The sequence below is a fragment of the Amblyomma maculatum genome, chromosome 3 (genome assembly GCF_055883805.1).
Source record: "Amblyomma maculatum isolate TAMU_Amacu chromosome 3, ASM5588380v1, whole genome shotgun sequence".
In the NCBI taxonomy this organism is placed as follows: domain Eukaryota; kingdom Metazoa; phylum Arthropoda; class Arachnida; order Ixodida; family Ixodidae; genus Amblyomma; species Amblyomma maculatum.
The window spans coordinates 190,875,559-190,898,004 of record NC_139346.1 but is presented as its reverse complement, the minus strand read 5'-3'; the positions used below and the strand labels follow the sequence as shown (position 1 = coordinate 190,898,004).

Sequence of the window (22,446 nt, the reverse complement as noted above, 5' to 3'; positions counted from 1 at the left end):
CCACTTATGCGACAAACGAGTTTATCACATTTAGCAGCCTGCTACCAAAGCCGAGCTATTCTCTCTGCCAGACAAGAGTAGTACGAGTAAAGAAAATTTATTAGATTTCAGTTTTCACTCAGCTTTTCATGTTCCAACGACGCGCATGGGTTACTCCTACTGATTACCGCAGGGTGCTGTGCTTCGCACGAGCCGACAGGTGGGATACTTCACGCGGTAGCCGTCCTGATAGCACATAACGTCCGATAGCTGCATGTCTGAATGAAATCCTAACTTTCGGAGTCAAGTTCGGACATTCGTCGGACATTCGTCGGATATATGGCAAGTGTAGAGAACTCGACTTCCCATTTATTGGACGATGTTTGCTGGACTCTCCCAGTACATGCGCTGTTTGAATATTGGAAGCGAAATCAAAACTGCCCGTTCTCAGCCGACAGTTTTAGAAAGAGAGAGAGAGAAGAGTTTATTTACACCGACAGCTTGAAATGGCGGCATTTCGAGATTTCAGATGACGTCCTAACTCCTAAAAAAAGAAAAGAAAGGCTCTTTCCGATCGCATAATACATCTCGCCTGAAGAGAAGGCGGCGCGGCAGCAACTCCAATCTTAGCACTGCATGCCCTCACTGGCAACGTTGAGGCGCCGATAAGCATACTAATGAAAAAAAAAAAAAAAAAAAAAACGTGTTGAGGCAAAAGCTGTTGAAAACGCTCTGACAAAAAAAAAAAAAAAAGAAATCCCCTCCTTCCCTTCGGAACCAATGCAGCAAATAGCCACCTTACAAGGTCCTTTTTTTATCCTCTGTTGCTGTAATCACATCTCGGCCGTAAACAGAACTGACGCGGAAATATTTCCCTGGCGCTCAAATCGCAATTCGCTTTGGCGCTGCGGCACGCGGCATGAAGAGCCTCTTTCTGTCCATATATAGCTTCACGAAATTGATCGTAAGCGATAACGAGCGCATAGAGACGGAATCAATATTTCCAAGTGAAAGTACAAGTGGGTGATTTTAGACGGCTGCGGCTACGAGAGGATCACCAGAGGTCCGGAAAATTGCCTCCATTCGAGCGAATTTTACTTTCCTCGCTCGAGATATCAGATTTCAAGTTAATGCAAGCCAGTTTTATTTAGATATCGTCATCTGGCGGTAGCGGTCGAAGCGAACGCGGGTGACGCAGATGAAGGCAACACGACCCGTAATGGCGACATTATATAAAGTGTGTCGAAGAGCAGCCACTAGCGACCGGGCAGCGGAAAACACGTAATAAATGTAGAACTACGAAACCAGCTGAGTCCGCCAGCCAAGTGACCTATTCTAGCCACTGTACCAATGCTTGGACGTTGTTGTGGCTGTAGGAAGAAAGAAAAGAAAATGCACGGGCCTGCTACTGGCTCTGTAGCTGAGCCACCTCCGCTAAATAAAATAATAAATTGGTTCACAGGAAGGGAAAGGCGCAGTAACTGTCACACTTGCTCTGTGGACACCCGAACCGCGCCGTAAGGGAAGGGAGGAGGGTGCCTGATTTATTTATAGGAAAGGAAAGGCGCGGTAACTGTCTCACTTGTTTTTTGTGGGCACCTCAACCGCGCCGTAAAGGAAAGAGGAAGGTGGGTGTGAAAGTGGAAAGAGAGAAAGAGGAGCCGTAGTGGAGGGCTACGGAGTAATTTCGACCACCTGGGGGTCTTTAACGTGCGCTGACATCGCACAGCACACGGACGCCTCTTCGTTTCGCCTCCATCGAAACGCAGCCGCCGAGGTCGGGTTCGAACCCGGGTACTCCGGCACAGTTGTCGGGCGTCTTACCACTGCACCACCCCGGCGTGGCCCTCCGCTGCCTCGTGCAGACAGAAGAGAAAATAGAGAAGAAAGAAAAACCACCGAAGCGGTGCCGGGTGCAATGACGGCCTACAACAGATAAAATTCGGTGGCAGGCTTGCCCCCGCCATTCCGACTCAAAATACATAATTACCGACTCGCGAGGAGCCTGTCGGAACGTCAGACAAGGCTGGACTCCCTTACTAGCCTATAAAATTTACTTAAACTGCATACGGGATACGGACCCCGCACACCGCTACCTTATATGGGCCCCTGCTCATCAGGGTTTGGCAGGAAACGAGGCAGCAGACGCAGCCGCCCGCGCGCTCTCTCACCGGGCTGTTTTCTCCTCCCTACCCGATCAGGAACCCGATTTTAATCCGGCCTACTCCTTCAAAGATATCACGACGTACTATCAAAATTGTCATCGCCTTTATCCCAGCCCATGTAAAGGTCTCAAAAAGGCGGATGAGCGGCTTCTTCTCCGCCTTTTCACCAAAACATTGCTGTGCCCGGCAGCCCTAAAACATTTTGACCCCTCCTTTAGTGGCAGCTGCACACACTGTGGAGCGGTGTCTTCTGACATCTATCACATGGTGTGGGCCTGCCCCTCCAACCCGGCTATTCCCCCCATCCCCAACCCAACCCGGGAGAACTGGGAGGCGGTCCTGCTCGGCTGCCACGACTTACAGGCCCAACAAGCCTTAGTCGGACGCGCCCGAGCGGCGGCAACCGCCACTGGGGTCCCCAACTAGGGACCTCCACCTAGTGCTTGTAAGGATCGGTCCCTTATGGGCCGATCCAAACATACCTCCTGGCCCTTGTGTAAATAAATGTTCTTACCACCACCACCACCAAGCGGAAGAGACCTACCTGTCCCATCCCCATCAGGGGAGTGACGAAAACACTGGCCTACGTCTGTCTGTGGCCCGTCTTCGGCCGTACCAAAATAAGTCATCTTGCGCGAAACGAACAGGCGTCCGTGTGCTGTGCGATGTCAGTGCACGTTAAAGATCCCCAGGTGGTAGAAATTACTCCGTAGCCCTCCACTACGGCTCCTCATTCTCTCTTTCCACTTTCACTCCCACCTTCCTCCCTTCCCTTACGGCGCGGTTCAGGTGTCCACAGAAACAAGTGTGACAGGTATACTGCGCCTTTCCCTTCCAGTGAACCAATTACTACGGGAACGTTGGCTGGATGAATTTGCTTCCTTCTAGCTCACTCGTAGGTAAATATGTGTCGTAAAGAATTCAATCTTCTCGCCCTTGCTTTACCTGGTGTTGTGAAAAATGTACCAAAGCCACCAGCCGCTGTAGGGCACCATGCGAAGTGTTCACGAACACTTCTACGCTCTAGAGAAATTTTAACTACAATAGTAACACCTTTTCCCCTGATCATTAGGAATGCAGAATAATAATAATAATAGGTTCACAGGAAAGGAAAGGCGCAGTCTCTGTCACACTTGTTCCTGTGGACACCTGAACCGCGCCGTAAGGAAGGAAGGAAGGAAGGTGGGAATGAAAGTGGAAAGAGAGAAAGAGGAGCCGTAGTGGAGGGCTACGGAGTAATTTCGAACACCTGGGGATCTTTAACGTGCTCTGACATCGCACAGCACACGGACGCCACTTCGTTTCGGGGCCGTTCCTGGCCCTACGGGGCTGGGACGGTAGGTCAACGCCGCTTGCGGCGGGGGCTAGCTAGCCACCGATTTTTATCTGTTGTAGGCCGTCATTGCACTTGCCACCGCTTAGGTGGTGGACGACGGATGTTGTTGCGGCGCGCGTCTTTCTCTCCCTCTTCTTTTTCCTTTGCTTTTTTCTCTTCTATCCGTACGAAGCAGCGGAGGTGGCTCAGCTACAGAGCCAGTAGCAGGCCCGTACATTTTCTTTTCCTTCTTCCTACAGCCACAACAACAACAACTTCGTTTCGCCTCCATCGAAACGCACCCGCCGTGGTCGGGTTAGAACCCAGGAACTCCAGCACAGTAGTCGGGCGTCTTACCACTGCACCACCCCGGCGGGGCAGGAATGCAGAAAGAAAGAGAAAACAAAAATACTAGAGAAAAAAGAAATGAACGAAGGAGGAAGAAGGAAAAGTGGGAAAAGAATAGGGAGAAAAGGAACAAATATTGAAGGAATGAAATAAGGAATACATAAATAAAGTCCGCAGTTACTGCTCGTATATAGATGACATCAGCTGAGCTGGCAGACGCAATGCTTGAGAATGGTGCCGTACCTCTTCGCAGCGGGCCTCCGCAGTTGTGTTCGTGCGGACGTTCTCTGCTAATTAAACAAGCGAATGAAGCGCTTGTTTAATTTTTGCAATGAAAAGGGCAGAAATATCTTTTCGATTAGTGCAATAACTGTTCGAAAAATAGTGCGACGCTGCTCTGGCATTTGAGGGACTATTTGCTGGGCGCCTGCATAGCCTTGACTGCACGAGAATGCTGTAGATTCCGCAGTGCTGCAAACAACTTGTGAGATGATGTATAGAGCAGCCTAAAAAAAAAAAAAAAAAATAGTGTAAAAAAGGGGGGGGGGGGGGGGTGGCAGACGAAACGAAGTCTTTTGAGGTTGTCGAGACATGAAAAACAGTGAGCTGGCCACATGAACCGCGTTGCTATGCGCTTCGAACATTGTGGGCGGACTTTTCAGCTCACATATTAAAGGGCTGGGCCAACGAACGATAAGCGCCCACATCCTGACGACGGGTTAACTAAATGTCATGTCGAGTCGTGTCAGGCCGGCTCTCGCTTTGGGCGATTGAAAGCTGTTGAGTCAGGACCGCTTCTATTTGCGGTCCCAGAGACGTTATATAGCAGTGCTAAGCCTTTTTTTATTTTTTTCGCTACACTTTATCTCACTGCCTCGTATTCCACTCATAGTCCACATTAAAGGCCTCGCCGAATGTCAACAAAAGGCACGAGCGGTGCAGCTCTTACAGAAAACGCAATAGACGCAAACAAATAACGATCAATATATCATTAAAATCCACTTTTTCGGAGCTAACACGTAAGAGCTGCTAACCTAAATCAGCTCTAACAACACGCACTACAGCCAAAAACGGACAGCGGCTCAGAATATTTTCATCTAGGGAGGAAATGGCGGTAAATAGGTCGTTTCGTATTCAATTCGTATAGCGAAGGCTCCTCCTCCCCCTTTTTCTCCTCCTCCGGAAGAAAAAAAAAAAAATCGGTGCTCAAAATGGGAGCTTTGAAATTTTGTGCATTGTCTCTTTCTGCAGCGAACAAAATGTGATTGAGCAAGTCGAGAAGACTCGGGACACTGGTGGCACGCGTATGTAGAAGTACTACGCTCGAAGACGTGTGGAAGAAGCGAAACGAGGCTTAGCGCCCGAACTCGCTATCAAATGTCGATAATCGATGAGCACGCACGTGCTCCGGTCCTTTTTCTATTACCTGCCTCATTTAAGTGTTTTTTCAACCGCGCATACGCACGGCTCTTGCATTGATGTGCGGTATTGTGTTAAATCCACATCGTAGAATCTAAAAACAAAAGGACGGACGTAATGGAACGGGAGGAGGGGGAAGTTGGTTTTTTCTATTGTTTTATGAGGCAAAATACTAGTTATTTAGTTGACGACAGATAGCTAAGACAAGGGAGAATGTCAATATAAACGCGCCGTTTATACCGTAATTAACTAGAGTCGGCCAATTAAGTTTCCAACCTTAACACTTAGAAGCTTGACTGTCATTAGCGAATTGCAACTGGCCGTCATTGCATCCAGTGACAATTATCAGAGCGCAAATGTTTAATTCCTCTTGGCAAAATACGGCGAGGAATTTCGACTGTCCAAGCGCATCGGAGGGGCGCGCGCCGGCCGCAGAGGGAGCGTAGCTCTCCTTATGCGTGTTGCTAGTAAATGGGAATTAACACTTGTAATACTTAAAAATAAAAATTCAGGGTAGCAGGTTCGAATTAGTACTTTGTTAGCAAATCGCATCTAAATAAATTGCTGGCATGTGCATTATGTACACGTCAACATATATAGCATGAACGTTCTATGAAAGAAAGCGATTACCCAAAAATTCACATCTGCGACCTGCTCTCTGCCGTCTCTCCTAAAAGTCATGGCAGCTTTTTGTGCACGCTGCCGATGTTTTGAAAAAAAAAAAAAAAATATATATATATATATATATATATATATATATATATATATATATATATATATGAACTGTAATACTGAAATTATTATGTTCAGCAGTCTGTACGCTGAGTTGTTAGCGCCAAGAGGAAAAAAAAAAAAAGAACTAGAGCTCAACGCAAGAAGTTGTACGAAAATAATCTGCATTCATTTTTCTGCAGAAATCGACCAAGGCGACTTTCAAGAGCACCCTACAGTGCGCGGACAATAATGACATCGCCACATAGTCTCCCAGCGTTATTCCGAATGAAAAGCGTGTTGCTGGCGAGATATTGAAGCGAGACCTTTCGACATTTGTAAACGAAAATAAAGGAGAAAACAAAAATAAAAGAACAATCACTTTGAGAGCAAAATTATCGCATTATATTTAGTTTTCGGAGAAGGGGCAACTTTTTTCCCTAACTGCCTGGGGAATTCATTGCCTATGTTGTCAATAATCTCGGCGAGTATGTGACACTTTTTGTTTTCACAGCAACAACAACAATAACAATGAGAAAAATAACAAGGCCAGGCGCGGCGGAGCTACAGCTTGACAACTATGACGGGGAAGCAGAACATTTTGAAACGCCAAGAAAAACGCGGGGCCCCGGTCGCAGCCGGAAAGCTATCCGGGGGCGAAACACTGCGGGGAAACGAACAAGCTTGCGCTGTTTGAGCCCTCGCTTTGCCCGTCGTAGCGTTGTCTTTGTTGTCTTTCGGCGTTTACATGCGCTTTTCAGATCGCAGCGGCGATGCATTTCTGCCGTCTCTAACGCTCGGTGACTTGGCGTGTCAAGCTTTCCGACACCCAAAAATCGTGAGCGCTATGCTGTAGTTATTATTTTCTTCGTGGAGGAACTCGCCAAAGGCTAATGGAAAAGTTTCGATCCTACGGTTCTTGTACACGTGGCTATCGGTAAATATCGCGATTGCGGGTGTTTGACACTTATATGGGTGCTGCCTTCGTTGGAAACCCTGGTACGTCAGTGAGTTGAGCGAAGATGAGATTTAAATCTAATTTTATTACCTAGGGTTTAGTTCGCTCCAGTCGAATGCGGTTAAATCGCAATTAAGATTTATTTCTCGTTCCGGCACTCCTCCCTAGAACTCGAAACATCTTTTTTTTCTTCTTCTTTTGGAAGCAAAACAGCAGAACTTAAAACACAAGAGCATCAACTCGCGAGGGTTTATTTCGCCTCCAACTTTTATTTTCCTATTTTTCTTCTATCCCTTTCGTTCTCCTCTCTTGAGAGGGACACTGAGTTACATTAAATTTTGGCAATCATAGAAGCTGTTGACGCCCTCACGTAGAGTCTTGCGCCAATGTTTCATGTTTGCATTCGCGGATTCACACATGTCTGTCTTTACGCAACCAGATATTAATTCGGGTCGTCCAGATGGTGGTTCGATGTCTCCCCAAATATGCGTCGACAGGGTCGCAATGATGATGAATCAAAACGCGTAGCTGACAATTCCGGTTTGGCAACGTCACTTCCGATGCAGTGACGTCACTTTTCTTTCCACTAGTGGGGAACTTATATACCTTATGAACAACACCGCGTTTATTCCTCCCCATCACCTCCCCTCCGCCCCAAGGCCTTCAATGCTACCGCAATAAACAATAAACGCAGTTAATAATATTTCCTATTGTTGCCATTGCACAGAACGTTGTCCTGACAGCTCGCGTGAAGCTTTTTCGCTTCCTCCGATAGCAAGGAAAGTTTCACTTAGTTTTGTTTCAGTCAGTAAATTTATTTTTCGCTTCATAACACCAAATAAGAAATGAGCGCTAGAAGCACGACACTTATTTCTTCCATTAAAAAACTTTACTATAGCTACATTCGTATAACTTGACTGCCGCGATAGCAAACAGCTTTACTAATTAATAATCTCTAACCCTGTGTATTCCATGAAGAAGGTTTTCGAGTACCAAAGCTTAGTGAACAGGTTTATTCGCTGCTTTTGAAGCAGATTAGTTTTTCTTGCTCTAACTTTACGCGCTGAAATCGAAGCTGCCCGAATAAATGAAAAAGAACAGTTTTAAGAACAGTTATTTTATACTTATTGCGTAAACCAGCAGACTAGCATAGGCGTGCCTCCTTCGAGCGAGCCTGTTGAAAAAGGAATCGTCAAAACGGTCTTTCGATGAGCCGCCATGATTTGATCTTAGTATTTTTTTTTTCGAAAGAAAGCATTCCTAGTAAATTATCTTTTACTTCAGGACTTCAAACAGTGAAAGCTCACTTCTGAAAGGAGGATTACGATGAGCTTATTGCGGGTGCAAGATTCAAAGTGCGGAGCTAGTTTTGGATTCGCTTTTATTCTCCCCCTCTGCCAAGTGCAATTCTCTCTTACTTGATCTTAACTAGAGTATCGCAATACTTTCTGGCGCCATCAAGCGCAAGAAAACCTAATTAATTTTCTCGGAGAACTCAATACGGTAAGTGGACGGGTGTGCATATTAGATTGCAATTAAAAGTACTCGCCATGAAGCCGGGAATTGGTAGACAGCATAGGGGAATTTAATCAACTCTCGGCATGTCATAGCTGCCGGCATCAAAGGGACATTTCTGCAGGATTCGCGTCAAAGAACCAACTTGTGCTCAATGATTACGGCTCCGGCACACCGCGAATGGCTGTAAGGAAACTGCAGACACGAATCGCTGTTCAGCAGCATTACCAAGCGTGAGGTTAAGAAGAATATTAAATTTGGCTGCTTGGTAACAGAATGTTCTTGTCAATAGGGTCAATCGCTTGTTTGCTGTACGTATTACGTTTTAAAGATTCGTCCGTAGCTAGCAACTTTACCATTATTTTATAACCCGTTGTTTTTATCTATCGTTCAGCCTAATATCAGATCACGCTTGGCTTACGTATTTGCAAACCTGAATTGCCACTACTTTGCAACCGCTTATTTTCAGTGGCTAGTCTTTTTCTGCAAAGTCCGTTCTTGTCAATGAACTCAATATTAACTTGTAACTTTTATTTAAAGTTCCTTCTACCATTATGCGCGAAAGAAAATAGTGCTTGTAACATAGCGGATGCGGCTACGTTGGCGTATAGATTTAGATAAATGTACCCAACAAACAAGCAAGAAAAAAAAAAAACAGAGCCCTTTTCTGCACATTCTGTGCGGTGACCTATAGAAGTGGGTCCCAAGGTCGCTTCATCACGAAGTAACCGTACAAACGGTACCTAAAACCTTAAGTACCTTAAAGAAGAAAAGCCCATTGAAAACGCGTTTTTCTCTAGCGGGTGTGAGGCCACATAGCTTTCAGAGTCCCGTTAGCAGCGCCAGAATGGGACAGGCGTTGTCCTTCGTTTCCCTTGAAGCAGGGCGCACAGTTTAAAAGAATTTGAAGGCCGAGTCTTATGAGCTGCAGTTGGTAATTCTAAACAGCTTCTCGTTGTTTCTTCGAGGCTTTTCGAATCAAAACTAGAAGGTCGCAAGACAGAAGGAACCGAGATGTGAGAAAAAAAGAAAACGAAAAGACGACAGTTCCACTGAGAGTGGCAGTCACAGACGCGGACGCGAACTGCGAGGTGCGCGAATTCTTTTCATTGTTGTTTCTCGAAGCTGGCCTCGAGCAGTATACTTGTTCCGGTTCCGCGTCACCGCGGTTACTTCATTAGAAACCGCGGGGCTTTACAAGGACACACGTACCGCTCTGCGGCGAGCGTCACATGTTCACCGGCCGACTCCTCCATCACTCCTTCTTGAGTGGCGAGAACGCGCGGCCACTTTCCTCGGTCTCGTCCCCAAGAACCGCGCACCCTTGACGATGAACGATGGGTCAGGTACTCGTCTAAAGCGCAGAAAAATCCTCACAAAACTCCGAGTCACGTCTGGCACTAGAGCAAAAACAAACAGGCGCGCAGTGGAGCAGATGTGCGCGATCGTGCCGTGCACGTGTCATTCGCGAAGCGCAGCGCTCCGGGCGTCTTGGAACGCACTTCTCCTGTCGCAGACTCTGTCGCCGTCATCATCAACCCGCTCAGCACTATGCGAGAAACCCGTCTCCGCCGTAATGGGCCGCGCCGACGCTCGGAGCGTTGATGGCAAGCGTCATCGTCATTGACGACTTTGCGACGACAAAGCGCCCGCCCGGGGCGACCGTTCTGTCAACGTTGCCTTGCGCGAAGTTCATCTGGCAACAAGCCGCCCGGAACGTCAAACACGGCCAAAAGCCTCAAAGGCGACGGCCAGGCAAGCGGGAGAAATACAACAACGAGCTCGCTTTTTTCCCGTCACGTGCCTCGCCGCTCACGATACGAGAGGAGTGAAAAGCGGCATGCCGGAATACCACTTAACGGCTTTCGCTTTCTGGTCACGTGACTGCCAGCTCCCAAGGCGCTGACGCTGAACGACTAGTCTGAACGGCGTTGTTTAAACGCGGAAGCGGCGCGAAGTTGACGTGACGGTGATGATGATAACGATCAGTACACGGCAGTCTTCACAAGGATGATCGTGACAGCTCGGACGTGCTTGCAGAAAGTATGCATACGAAGTGCAATTCAATGCTATCTTTTTTTTTTTTTTTTTGCAGTTGCCCCATCTTTACGGATTTCTTCTTCTTCTTCTTTTTTTTTTTTGTTCTTTCTGCGGTTGTCATCTGCAGTGGCGGCCCGACTAGCGACACGCTTTCAAAACACATTTTATTTCTTAAGTACGCCGGAGATGTTCTTGCTCTTATTCAAGCGTGCATCCGGCGTGATGTGCAGCGGATGTAGTACTTGTCGCCACGATATAGCAGCGCGTTGGATCATTCTGCCCCGCTGGCACGAACCGAGCAGATGAGTGAGTCCACTCTGATGGCGACCGTAATGGCAGAGAGCCCAATCATACGGATTCACTCATAAAAAAAATAAAAATAAAAACAGAATCAGACGACATATAGTACAGAGTCTTGAAATCGCATCCGTTACACAGCGTCAGTTTCAGATGGTGTTTTCTCCCCATTTTATGTAAATACTCAAATACAAGCGTTACTTAAAAACTGTTATAACACCTCAGCTGAACACGCATTTAATGACATAAGGAAATGCAAAACTGCGCAAAAAAGACTGGACAAGAAGAACAGAGAGGCACACACGAAGCGCTTCGTGTGTGCCTCTCTGTTCTTCTTGTCCCGTCTTTTTTGCGCAGTTTTGTATTTCCTTACGACATGAACCGACTAGCCCAACATCACATTTTACTTCAGTGCATTTAATGACTCATTTATTAATCACAACGTCTCGTCTGACACTGAATGATTGATTGATTTCGATCAGTCAATAGAACAATATCTCAGTCATCGCGATTATCTGAACCTATCTCCTCAGAACAAAGCAAAGTTCGGTGTAAACTTCGCATGCTCGCATTATATATCCCACAAGATATGAATTTCGGTTTTACATAATCTGTCATTTTATCGTTTAATTCTAATAAGGTCTTCTTTATGAGCATCACGCCGCCTCCACCCAGCTGGCCAATCCCTGAGAGCACATGCACGAAAATTTCCCTTTCAAGACAAGGCAACTTACCTGCCATATGGAAGAACAATGTGCGAAATTTAGTCAATCGCACCACGCAGGCAGGATGATCAAGGTGACTGCAGAGTCTTATTGGCGCCGATATCCTATCTTTAGAGCACAGTCGCGATTACCATGCAAGCAAGGTGCTAAAACTGTTGAGACGATGTCACTCATGACTAAGTCATCGCGGGAAAGCATATATGAACCGAAGCATGCAAAACAAAGCAGCGCGAACCACTCAATTTTCTTTGTCCTGCCCCACGCCCAAGTCAAAGAAGGTCACGCGATAGTGTCAAGTTTGCTCGGTAAGGTATTTCCGATAAGGTAATTAACTGAAGAGCAAGAAAAGCCATCTCAGTAGGGCCAGAGCTGTCTGAATTAAAACCGAGCGTACTCACCTGAGCATCTTGGTGAAGTACTTGACGGTTGTGTACGACTTCCGCGAGATGTTGCCCATGGCGTACTGCACTTGGACCAGCCCGCAGCAGATGATGCTGGCGAAAAAGAAGAGCGCGGGAAATTACGAAAAGTCAGTGCTTCAGTGGAGAAAAATGTGCTACAGATCTGCATCGAGGAATAACAGCACGTAGGACGCAAAGTGACTCGGAGAAAAGTGGAAGCAACCTTCAATCGATCAGTTAGTAGTCGATGTTACCTAGTACCTCCAAGATTCGAGACTGGGCGCCATAACCCCATAAAATCAGCACGTGACGGAGTGCAGACTTTGCTTTTGTAGTTTTCTGCCCCGGTTGAGAACAAGTGCCCCCATAATTTCATTTTTAATGGCAGAAGTCAAATGGACAACACGTGAATCTTTGACTGGTTTCGTCTCCGTGCGCAGTCATACTGCGCACTTGAAGAATGCGCTAATTCAGAATATTTCCTAGCTGTTGCGACAGCGGGGCGTGGTGTCCGTGGGGCTTTCTTGAGTTAAAATGCTGACGCGCTTGTCTGTGGTGCAAAGATGCAGCGGAGAAACTTTACCTGAGTCCAAATATATATATATATAAAAAAAAAAAGAGGGGGAGGGGGAAGACACATCAGTGAAAAGGGAGGGAAGTGATGCTTACTGCAACAATGACGCAGTGCACTGAGGATAGTGGAGAAACAAACAGTGGTCCAAGCTGACGCTCACCGGTACAACTGTGCAAGCATGGACGCGAGCCTATAGTGTGATGGACATGGTTTTTTACAAAGATATAATAAGGGAGAAGTCATCATCCGTGTTTTCACCATAGTAGATCCATTTTCATGCATTTTTTTTTGTCAGGTTCTTCTTCCGAAGACGCAATGATCTCACATCCAGACGTCCCTGCTTCTTTCGTGCGCAGGAAACTAACACAGCATGCGCACATAAAAAAAAAAAAAAAAAAAAAAAAGGTGTTCCGGTGCTATCAGGATCGACTCCCGATTGTTATTTCGTTCTGACCCGACTCGGTATCTAAACGTAGAGACTGTCACCCTAGTGAACTGGCAGGGAACTAAACATTACTGTTCACGTCTTCATTGATTCATGCTTTTATATTTCCTTCCGCTACTACATCATACCTGGCTACCTATTTATCTCGGCTAGAAAATATCGATCGCAAAATTAATTGCTTCCTCCAGAGTAACGGTGCCCGCATCATTCAAGCTACGCACGGACAGCCGACGCTTCATTACCCAAGCACGCCAAAGGCAAGTAACCGAGACGCTGTACCATGCTGCAACACACTGAAATGTGTGATGAATCTGTATGTCAGAAGCACTATGTGTTTAATTATAGAGTACTTTGTCACCCTCTGTCATTTTTTTTTTTCGTGCATGCTTTCTCTCTACCGCTAGAGACTAGGCACTCAATCTTCCTTTCCAGCTGGGAAGGTGTACCCAAGCTCGGGTAGACGTTTAGCTCCATATATTCGGGAGTTTCCAGCCTGTCTCCCGGAGACCTTCAGATACACTAGTTCCGAAACTTCCCATTAACCCGTGCATCAACCCAGGCACGCTAATCGATCCGCAACTTGTTTGTTTGTGGACGGTGGCGCCACCCGGGACATTCGAATGAGCCCCTCAGCTCACGTCATATGCAGATTTTTCACTCAATGTTTTCTTTTTCTGTTTTCTATTTCCGCCTTCTGCTGCATAGCTTAACCGTGGTCTCCTTCATTCTTACGTTCTTTTACTCCATCTTTCCCACCAAGAACAACGTTAAGGACAAAAAACAATTGAACAGTTGCAGCAACAATAATTAATTGTCGACGTTGAGCCGTCAGAACTGCCGAGCGCGAAATCTGCGCTCGCATCATTACGGAGGACGGCCTAACTGGCCCATATCCGGGCACGCAACGAAGGTAGCATGCGCCGGATTCATTACGTGCTGCGCACTTTCTCGCGTGCCCGCCATTCCTCTGCCGGTGGGCTTGTAAAGGCACGTTTGCCTTGCATGAAAAACATTTATAGAATAAAAAAAAAAAAAGGAACTTTGAAGCAAACTACTTTCTGAAGCTAGGAGCTGATCTCTCGCTTCGAGTAATGTTAGGGAACACGCGCTTAACGAGGATGCTGTCAGTCAAAATATTAAAAGAGAAATCTAACATGCTCGTCATTGGCTGTGCATAAGCAATAGCATCGTGCGGAAGGCACAAATGCCGCGTTTAACCTTAGCAGACATGCACAACTGAAATGATCCGGAACTCTGCCCGATTGCTAACAAGAAACAACGGAGCCGAACAAAGTAGCGGGCGAGGTTTCCTTCTCCAACGTGCCCATGTATACTGCGAAGGTGGCTAAGCAAAACAAATAAATAAATAAAACTAACAAAGTGACGGGGTGAAAGCAGAAACAAAGAGAACGCACAGAGATACGGCCAGATAGAAGGTCAGAGTCCGTTAGTGGTATTCTTTCCCTTTCCCCTAGGGCAGCAAAGAGGTTCAGAGTGTGCACATATGGCAGCGGTCTCGCACCCAGAGCACGTTTCACGGCGCCCGGAGATGGCTCCTAAAGCTTCAAAATCAACAGCCGGATTCCCCTAGCGACAGCGTTACTGCTGGAGGCAGAAATATAGTAGCTCCCAAATCCACGGTGCAGGATGTCGAGGAAAGAAATCAACAACAAGTACATGCGCACCACTCACTCTTATTTCGTACCCCTGATCCGCTTTTCGCTGTATTTGCTGCATTTTTCTTCCCAGTAGCGACTTTTTTTTTTTTTTTAATTTTCCGCGTGTGCAGATTCGCTTTTTTTTTTGCTTTAATCGAAGGAGTTTGTTTTTAGCGCTACGAGATGGCGCGCAGCAGTGAACAAACAAATATGAAACAAAACAAATATGAAGTTCAGCTCTTCTTCTTAGCATGCCTTCAGCGGCCCTTTGGTTTGTCTTTGGTATGCAATGGAAAAGAAATATGCGTTCACGTCACAATTTTGAATCCTGGTCATAAAAAAGAGAGGAGCAAGCCGGCACCACGTGACGCCCAGCGGGGCGTTTTATTGGACGAGAACGAGTCGTGGCCATCACGCGGGGCCTACAACGGCATGCTGGGAGAGAGAAAAAGAAAGGAGAACGGCCCCTAGAAATCATGGCAGGCGGAGGCCGCTAAAAAGGACAGAAAAAAACAACAACAATATATAAGTGTCGTCACCCACTACGGGATAATTTTTCAAGTAAACTGCAGTGCGTCCGCACACTATTTTCTTTTCCGCTGATTTCAGAGGGCAGACTATACAGACAGTCCACTTCACAACGCTGATCATGAAGCCCCGTTCGGAAGTTGACGTTTGGATGGAGTGGCGGGAAAATTTTTAAATTTAATTTTCTCAGCAATAAGTCAGGCTTTCGCTGATACTATCACATCAAGTGCCACATAGGCGATTTGTGCTAAGAATAATAAATGGATGGATTTAATTTCAGTGCCAAAAGACTGTATGAACAGGCTCTGCTTTGTAAAAAAAAAAAAAAAAAAGCATAACATCATAATATATTTGTCAGCCATTTAAGACGAATAAGACAGCGAAAAAACAAAACAAAGCAAAACAAAACAAAACAAAACAAAACAACAACCACCGTTGGCAATGCTCAGCCGACAAAATGGGCTCATCGAAGCGGTTAACTGCATAATAGCACGCTCAGCGATCCGGAATTCACATTAAACTGCGTTAATTAGCACGACCACGGTTGAGCTGGTTAACGCAATAACTGTGGCCGCTCTGCTGGCTCGTGTTCTTAATAGCGGCAGCCGAGGCGCCAGGAATAACACGAGCATAACTCGAGACCCGTTAACTCTGTGATTTTTGTGGGTACGACGCGTGATGAGGCCCGCGCATAGACGTTCGCTTTCGAAAACATGCGAGAGTGGGCGGTTCTAACGTGATCTCATTTACGGGGATGCTTTCTTCCGGGATGTCTGCGGGTATTTTGAGAGAGAGAGAGAGAAAGAGAGGGAGAGGATGTACCGCCAGGCCGGCCGACAGAAGTGCTGGGGCTGGGCGACGAAACAGACAGCTCCTAATGAAACCCGCAGCTATCCTGGCTAGAAGCCTAGTAGTGCACGCTAGAATGACCGAAAGAAAATGGCGTACCTCAGCGACACGAGAATAAAGCATGGACACGCAGCACGATGCTCATTGCTGATGTAGAGCGTTCCGGCCCAATGTGCCGGAGCAGCAAAGCAGCAACCGTTGGAAGCAATCTCCATTGCCAAACGCTGGCCTAAGCAAACACCACGAACCATACGGTGCAGGTCACTGCGTAGACAAAGTGAGCACTTCGCGAAAAATCGCGACGTATTGTCCCCTTCTACGAAGGCGTAGAAGTGAGAGACATATCTGTTTTTCGTGTACCTCCCTCCCCATTACTAGATGCGCTCATTATTCCCTATGTATCCCGCCTTCCGCGCATGTGTCGGTTTGTTTATGGGGTGTAACGTCCCAAAGCGACTCGGGCTATGAGAGACGCCGTAGTGGAGGGCTCCGGAAATGTCGACCACCTGGGGTTCTTTAACGCGCTCTGACATCGTACAGCACACGGACACCACTCCGTTTCGTCTCCATCGAAACTCAGCCGCCAGCGGGCACATTGCTTTTCACCTACATCGAAAACTAGCCGCCGAAGCCGGGATTCGATCAAGCGTCTAGGTACAGTGGTCGAGGGCCCTATCACTGCCCCCCCCCCCCCCCCTTCCCTTCCTCCGACGGGGCAAAGGGACGGCAGTATTAACTCACTGCATGTGTGTATTTAGAGGGTGGGGGGAGGAGTCAGTTGTGTTAGGTTACCCCGGGGCAATTTTATCTCGGAGGAAGTCAATCGTACAACTATATCGCCATAAGGCCAGGACGATGAGTGTGAACGGTGCACGAGCAAATAATAATAAGCGTACGACTAGAACGTTTCTGAGAACGCAGCACGGAGAGTGCAAAGTCAGGCCAGGACAGCTGGCGATTTGCTGACGTACCTGATGATGCCCGAGAAGTGGACAAGCTCGGCGGTGAGGTACGAGAGGTAGGCGATGCCTAGCACGGCCAGGGGCTCCACCACTGCAGTGAAAGGTAGATACAGAGATCCGTCACAAGCAGATAGGGTATGTCGCTCAACAATCGCTCCAACCAAAACTTGCAGCGACCAGTATGACTAAGAAAATGCTGAATTACTGGTAAAGAAAAGACACTACTGAGAATAATGATAATAAAGGGACACTGAGGACAAATAGAAACTGCCGCGTATCAATAGTGTGCCGCTTTCTGATCATAAAGAAACCACTATCACCAAAAATTGACCTTTTAGTATCTGAAAAACAGACCCGCTTAAATGACACGCAGCCTGCGGCTGCTGGTTTTGGTCCTTTACACGGAAATGACTTGGGACTGGTCACCGCTCACCCCTGACGTCGTGCGTGTACTTGGTGGCGACTGCGGTGATCATTCCCATGATGCAGCCGATTGCCGAGGCGCCCAGGCTCACGGACAGGAACGCAGCGAAGCCCACTCCTATCTGCACAACAACAAGCGTTCATTAATTAGAGCGTTAGCTCTGCTGCGTTCAGATCGACCTTTGACCTCGGAGGTAACGAACCCCTGACCTCAGTTATAGCGAAGATGCTATAACGATGTCACGTCGAGTGGCCTAGGATATAACGAACACCTGATATCGACTATAACGAAGATTACGTGCCAGGTGATCTCCGATATAACAAACAGGCAACATCGGTTATAGAGAAGGTCCATGAATATCACGGGGCTTCGGATATACCGACCACGCAACCTCGGTTATAATGAAGATGCATGCGTGCTGTCAGCGGTAAAATACCCCGAGTGGACGCTCGATATCTATGTTGGAAAGCTTAGAAATGCTCATTTATATTACTCTTATCCATCTTTTTTACTCTTCGACCGACGCAGTTCATGGATTCACCTGCTCCATTATATTTGGGAATTTACTGGGTCTTACGACGTCGCCCATTTTCTTTTTACACGTACTTGAAGTTGACCACTCCCGATTTTTCAAGAGCCCAATATAGGCCAGTAATCAACCAGGTTAATATGCAGGCTTCGTGGTGTGGTTGATATTAGACCATCAAAAGTGTAAGCGTGCACCATGCCGGGATGGGACATAAACAAAGACAAACATCATTCTTCGTATTCTTGTCATCTATTTGCGTTCTGCAGGCCTGTGTTCTGAGATCAGTGCCAGACCAGTTACGATTTGTATAACGCAACTTTCAGGAGCCCTGGTTCAAGGCAGAATGAAAAAAAAAAAGAAGGTAAATTATACCTTTGAAGCTGACATGGTCCCTACAAATACACGAAACGACCTTCAGAGATTGAAATAAATGCTTAACGGCGGGCAGAAATTTCAGCCTTGAAAAACGATGCCTATAACGACCGCGATGGCACAAGCAGATTAATCACCATTAGCTGCGCGAGAATGATATGAACTGAGTGCACACACGTGCAAGGAAGTATGCAATCGGTTAATTAGGAAGATCAACAGACCCCACAGGGAAGCCCAGCACAACGCAAACTTTAGCGAGAAGCCCTGCTTCGACACGAGGCCGCATCTCCAATTCAATAGGTACGCAATCATGGAGAGAGGAAGCCTGACAACCACGCTCATTAATCTTCCAGAGATTGCACATGAGAGAGAGAGAGAGAGAGAGAGAGAGAGAGAGAGAGAGAGAGAGAGAGAGAGAGAGAGAGAGAGAGAGAGAGGGGTGCCCTAGCATGGGCACTGGATGCTCTCATTCATGCATACATTTCGTAGAGTGCAAATTTCGGTTAGTCAAGGAAACCTGAGGATTGTCTCCTTGCACATATTAGTAACTTCTACGTGCCCCAAGGCATACCCGACACACAGGCTTGTAATAAAGGAGGAAAGTGGGAAGAATTGAAGAATCGCTTTCATAAAAATTCATTAGTACGTTATTTGCACGCCTTTTAAAGATGCCATTACATTGAGGGTTTTGTCAATTTTTCATGGTTGTGCTTGCAGTCTGTCTGCATGCATATCGGTGCGTACGATATCAGACATCTTTTAGATCATCTAGCTGGTGGTTAGACGACTCCCCGAAGGTTCTTGGTGACATGAATGCAGCGAAGACACATTCGCGAAGACATGAATCGTCTAGTTGTCATTTCCGGTCTGATGACGTCGCTTCCCTCCAGCCAAAAGTCATTTTATGACCCACGTCACATTTGACTTCTAATTAAAGCTGTCATTGACAGATTGTTTGCAGTGAAGCCATTTCACACGGCTAAATACAAACAGGACGTGCAGAAAGCGGCATGGACGGCATGGATTCATCGTGACACAGTATTCGAAGTCGCGGGATCTCATTTATCGCGCTCTTTCGAAACAGGCTAGCATGACGAAATAGAAAATCTTGGCAGCTATCCTCAGATCATGAATGGTAGTTTACCAGTATCCCCCAAAAAGGAAAGTATACATAACAATTGTATATTGCCGGTGCTCGTGTATGGGATAAAAACGTGGAGGCTAGCGAAAAGGATTCAGCTGAAATTCAGGCCAATGATGAGAGGCATGGAAAAGAAAATATGTGCAACGTTAAGACACAGAGTGCGTACAGTCAGTCAGAAAACAAACGCGAGTTACTGATATTCTAGTGAAAATCAAAAAGAAATGAGCCGGCGCGCCCAGCAAGCCCCAATGACGTCAGTGATGAGGTTCGCGCACGGGGATGTGTCGCCCAAATTGGCTGCGGGCGGTTGGCAAAAACACTTTTCAATTATTACACGCGAAGCTTTTAAATTTGCTTCGAATACTGACGAAGACAACCTCTATGGATTTCTTGCATGACTATTCCGCAAGTAGCGTTTCAACGGCCCTTTAAGGGCAACCATGCGTAATTTTTCTTTTTCATGTTAATAAAGAAATTAGGCAAGGCGCAGAATATGGAAGACGAAAAAAAAAAAAGTGATGAAGAATTGCCAGCGAAAGAGGAGGAAATGCTATGAAGGTAACGGAATCGAATAGTAACCCGCCATTACAGCTCTTTGGACAGCAACGAACAGAAGCACCACTAGTTCGCGACATTCGTGCGGTTGGAAGACTGCTATTCCTCTGGCGGCGTCGTCATGTAGCGCAGGTACTAGATGCTCCTTTTATCTTCTCGGCAGAACAACTTTTACAACCGGGACTGAGTAAACACGGGGGGACACCGTATTTCGAACCGCGCCGGTGATACCTTAACCGCGCACGGGGCCCAAGCGAAGCGCAGCGCTCTGAGCAAATGAGGCCTATATGAAGCGGCGGAGAGCTTCAACAACACCTGGACATTAGAAGCAACACAAGACGCGAATCCTATGCTTCTGTTTGCGATTCGTTCGTATTCTGGGGCAAATAAAAAGCAATCTCAAATGTACAAGGTTCAACGCACCTACAGTGGAGGAACAAACGAACCGCAAAGAAAAACATGGATGTTAGCGCACTAGAAGTAGTAAAGGTTCCAATTGTGACTCATTGCTCTGCTTCATTGTTAATGCACATTGGTCAGTGCCGCCTCTCATCAGAGCAAAACCCATGAATGGCTTTGCCGGCTAGCTGCGATGTCATAGCTATCAGCCATGACGTCACAAGGACAGTACCACAGTAGTAATAAAGGTTCACTTAAATGTATGGCAGAAACAACTGCACCAAAATTTGGCCCTTTGAAGAGTGTTGCACAGTACTTTCTTTTGATTCTATCCATCCTCTCAGCTTACGACGACGCACCAGAGCATCATACTGCGTACCATACTTGCGATAGCGGGGGAGGGCGTCGTTTGGAATGCCCTGGGGCGGATAGAATAAAGAAAAAGAAACTGAAGTAAAATCACGATCTGATTTTAGCGCTGGGCTCGGATGTTTGCTTCCGCGCCGAGTAGCAGTCGGCAGATAGTGCGTTCGGCAGCGACGGCAAAGCGAGGAATACCGGCAACAGTGGGCGGATCTCGGAAATTGTAGCGCGAGTGTAATATGTCGAACTGTCCGGCAAACTTTCCCGCCAGTTTGTGTGACGCTTCGGGTGCTGCAGTCACGGATGAGCCTTTGACATTTGTAGTGCTCTACGTTCTGCCTCCTCACCCCCATGTTCGCTTCTTTCGTTCCCTTTGCACCAGTGCGGTGCAGAGCGGCGGATTTCACTTCGCCTTTTTTTTTTTTCAGTGGCCAGAAGGCAAACTTATACCATATGACATGGGCTTGTCAACAAAATACCAGTATTGGCATAATAAATCAGCCAACATGGGAAGGCTGGGAGGCGGCCCTGTCCAGTTCGGACCTCGAGGAACAACGAGACCTCGTCGAAAGAGCACGGGCAGCGGCTTTAACCAACGGCGTCCCGGACTAAGGACCCTACCAGCTTTCCCTTAATCTAAGCCAATGTCAATAAATGTTTTGATCATCATCATCATCATCATCATCATCATCATCATCATCATCATCATCATCATCATCATCATCATCATCATCATCATCCTCTTTCCCCATGATCGAGAGGCTCCGTGTCTACTTTCTGATGAATCCTGATAGCTATCGATGTGATGCGACGATCTACACTTTCGTTAGAGTCAGATAGCCCTATTGCAAAAACCAGCGTCTCCAGTGCGAAACCAGTAAGATTTTCGCGCTGGTTTTGCACTGGATCTGCTGGACACGCTGGAGGTCTGCGATATTCACTGGAGCAGTAGCGGGAAGACACTGGTTGTACTGGTACGATGGGAGAAAGACGCTGGGATTAGACTTTTGATGCTGGGTGTGTCGCTGGCATCCGCGATGCACTGGGAGAAGCGCTGTATGTGCGCTGGGCCGCACTGGTCCCAGTGCCAGAGTATAGCCCGTGCGACCTGCGGCGTCAGCCGGAGTAGCATCCCTCAGGGGCCAACAGGGCAACAGCGTACTTTCAATTGACCATCGGGGGCATATGAAAAATATGGTTCAAGCAAGCGCTTTTTGCTGCGAAGTCGTTGCGCATTTGTAAGAAAACAAAGGCAGTATCTTTTTTCTAGAGTTTCCATGTTTTGATAGGTCGTTTCGAGCGTTTCGAGAGAGACCACGACCGCCGCGCCTCGATCTCATGACACACTGACGATTAACGCACAACTAAAGCTGGAATTGAATAATATGGGCTACCATGCATAACCAACTTCACAGCTGATCATAAGGGCACTCTAACACAATGATTACTGCCAAAATGTTCAATGCGGGCTCAATCGCAGGCGAGCGTAGCCTGCACCAAGGCCCAGTATAAACAGCAGAAAGAAAAACTAAAACCTGGAAGAGAGTAGTTTACCGAGCGATGGGCCCATGAGAGACAAAGCAACAACATACAGCGCTTGTAATACATAATATTTGGCGTGTTTCTCAAGCTTTTGCGCTCCTTCTTTGCGTATCAAGCAGCCGAGCCCTCGGTCATCGCAACGCTTCCCGCAATGTTTACATACAAATAAGGTTTAGTTACACGCAATTAGGGTCATCGCTGCGGCGCTTGCCGGTATTGAAGCTTGGTC

The 22,446-nt window shown here is 47.0% G+C and overlaps 1 protein-coding gene across 3 annotated transcripts in view; it reads right to left on the bottom strand.

Moving 5' to 3' along the window:
- The window catches only part of LOC146197272 (uncharacterized), a 296,134-nt gene that overhangs the window by 39,177 nt on the left and 234,511 nt on the right, over positions 1-22,446 (bottom strand). For all 3 annotated transcript variants that reach the window (XM_084599072.1, XM_084599070.1, XM_084599071.1), the window contains exons 13-15: positions 17,323-17,434; positions 16,899-16,980; positions 11,871-11,966 (exon numbers count right to left, since the gene is read on the bottom strand). In XM_084599072.1, the coding sequence (XP_084455198.1) occupies positions 11,871-11,966; positions 16,899-16,980; positions 17,323-17,434 (290 nt within the window). The remainder of the gene's footprint in view (positions 1-11,870; positions 11,967-16,898; positions 16,981-17,322; positions 17,435-22,446) is intronic.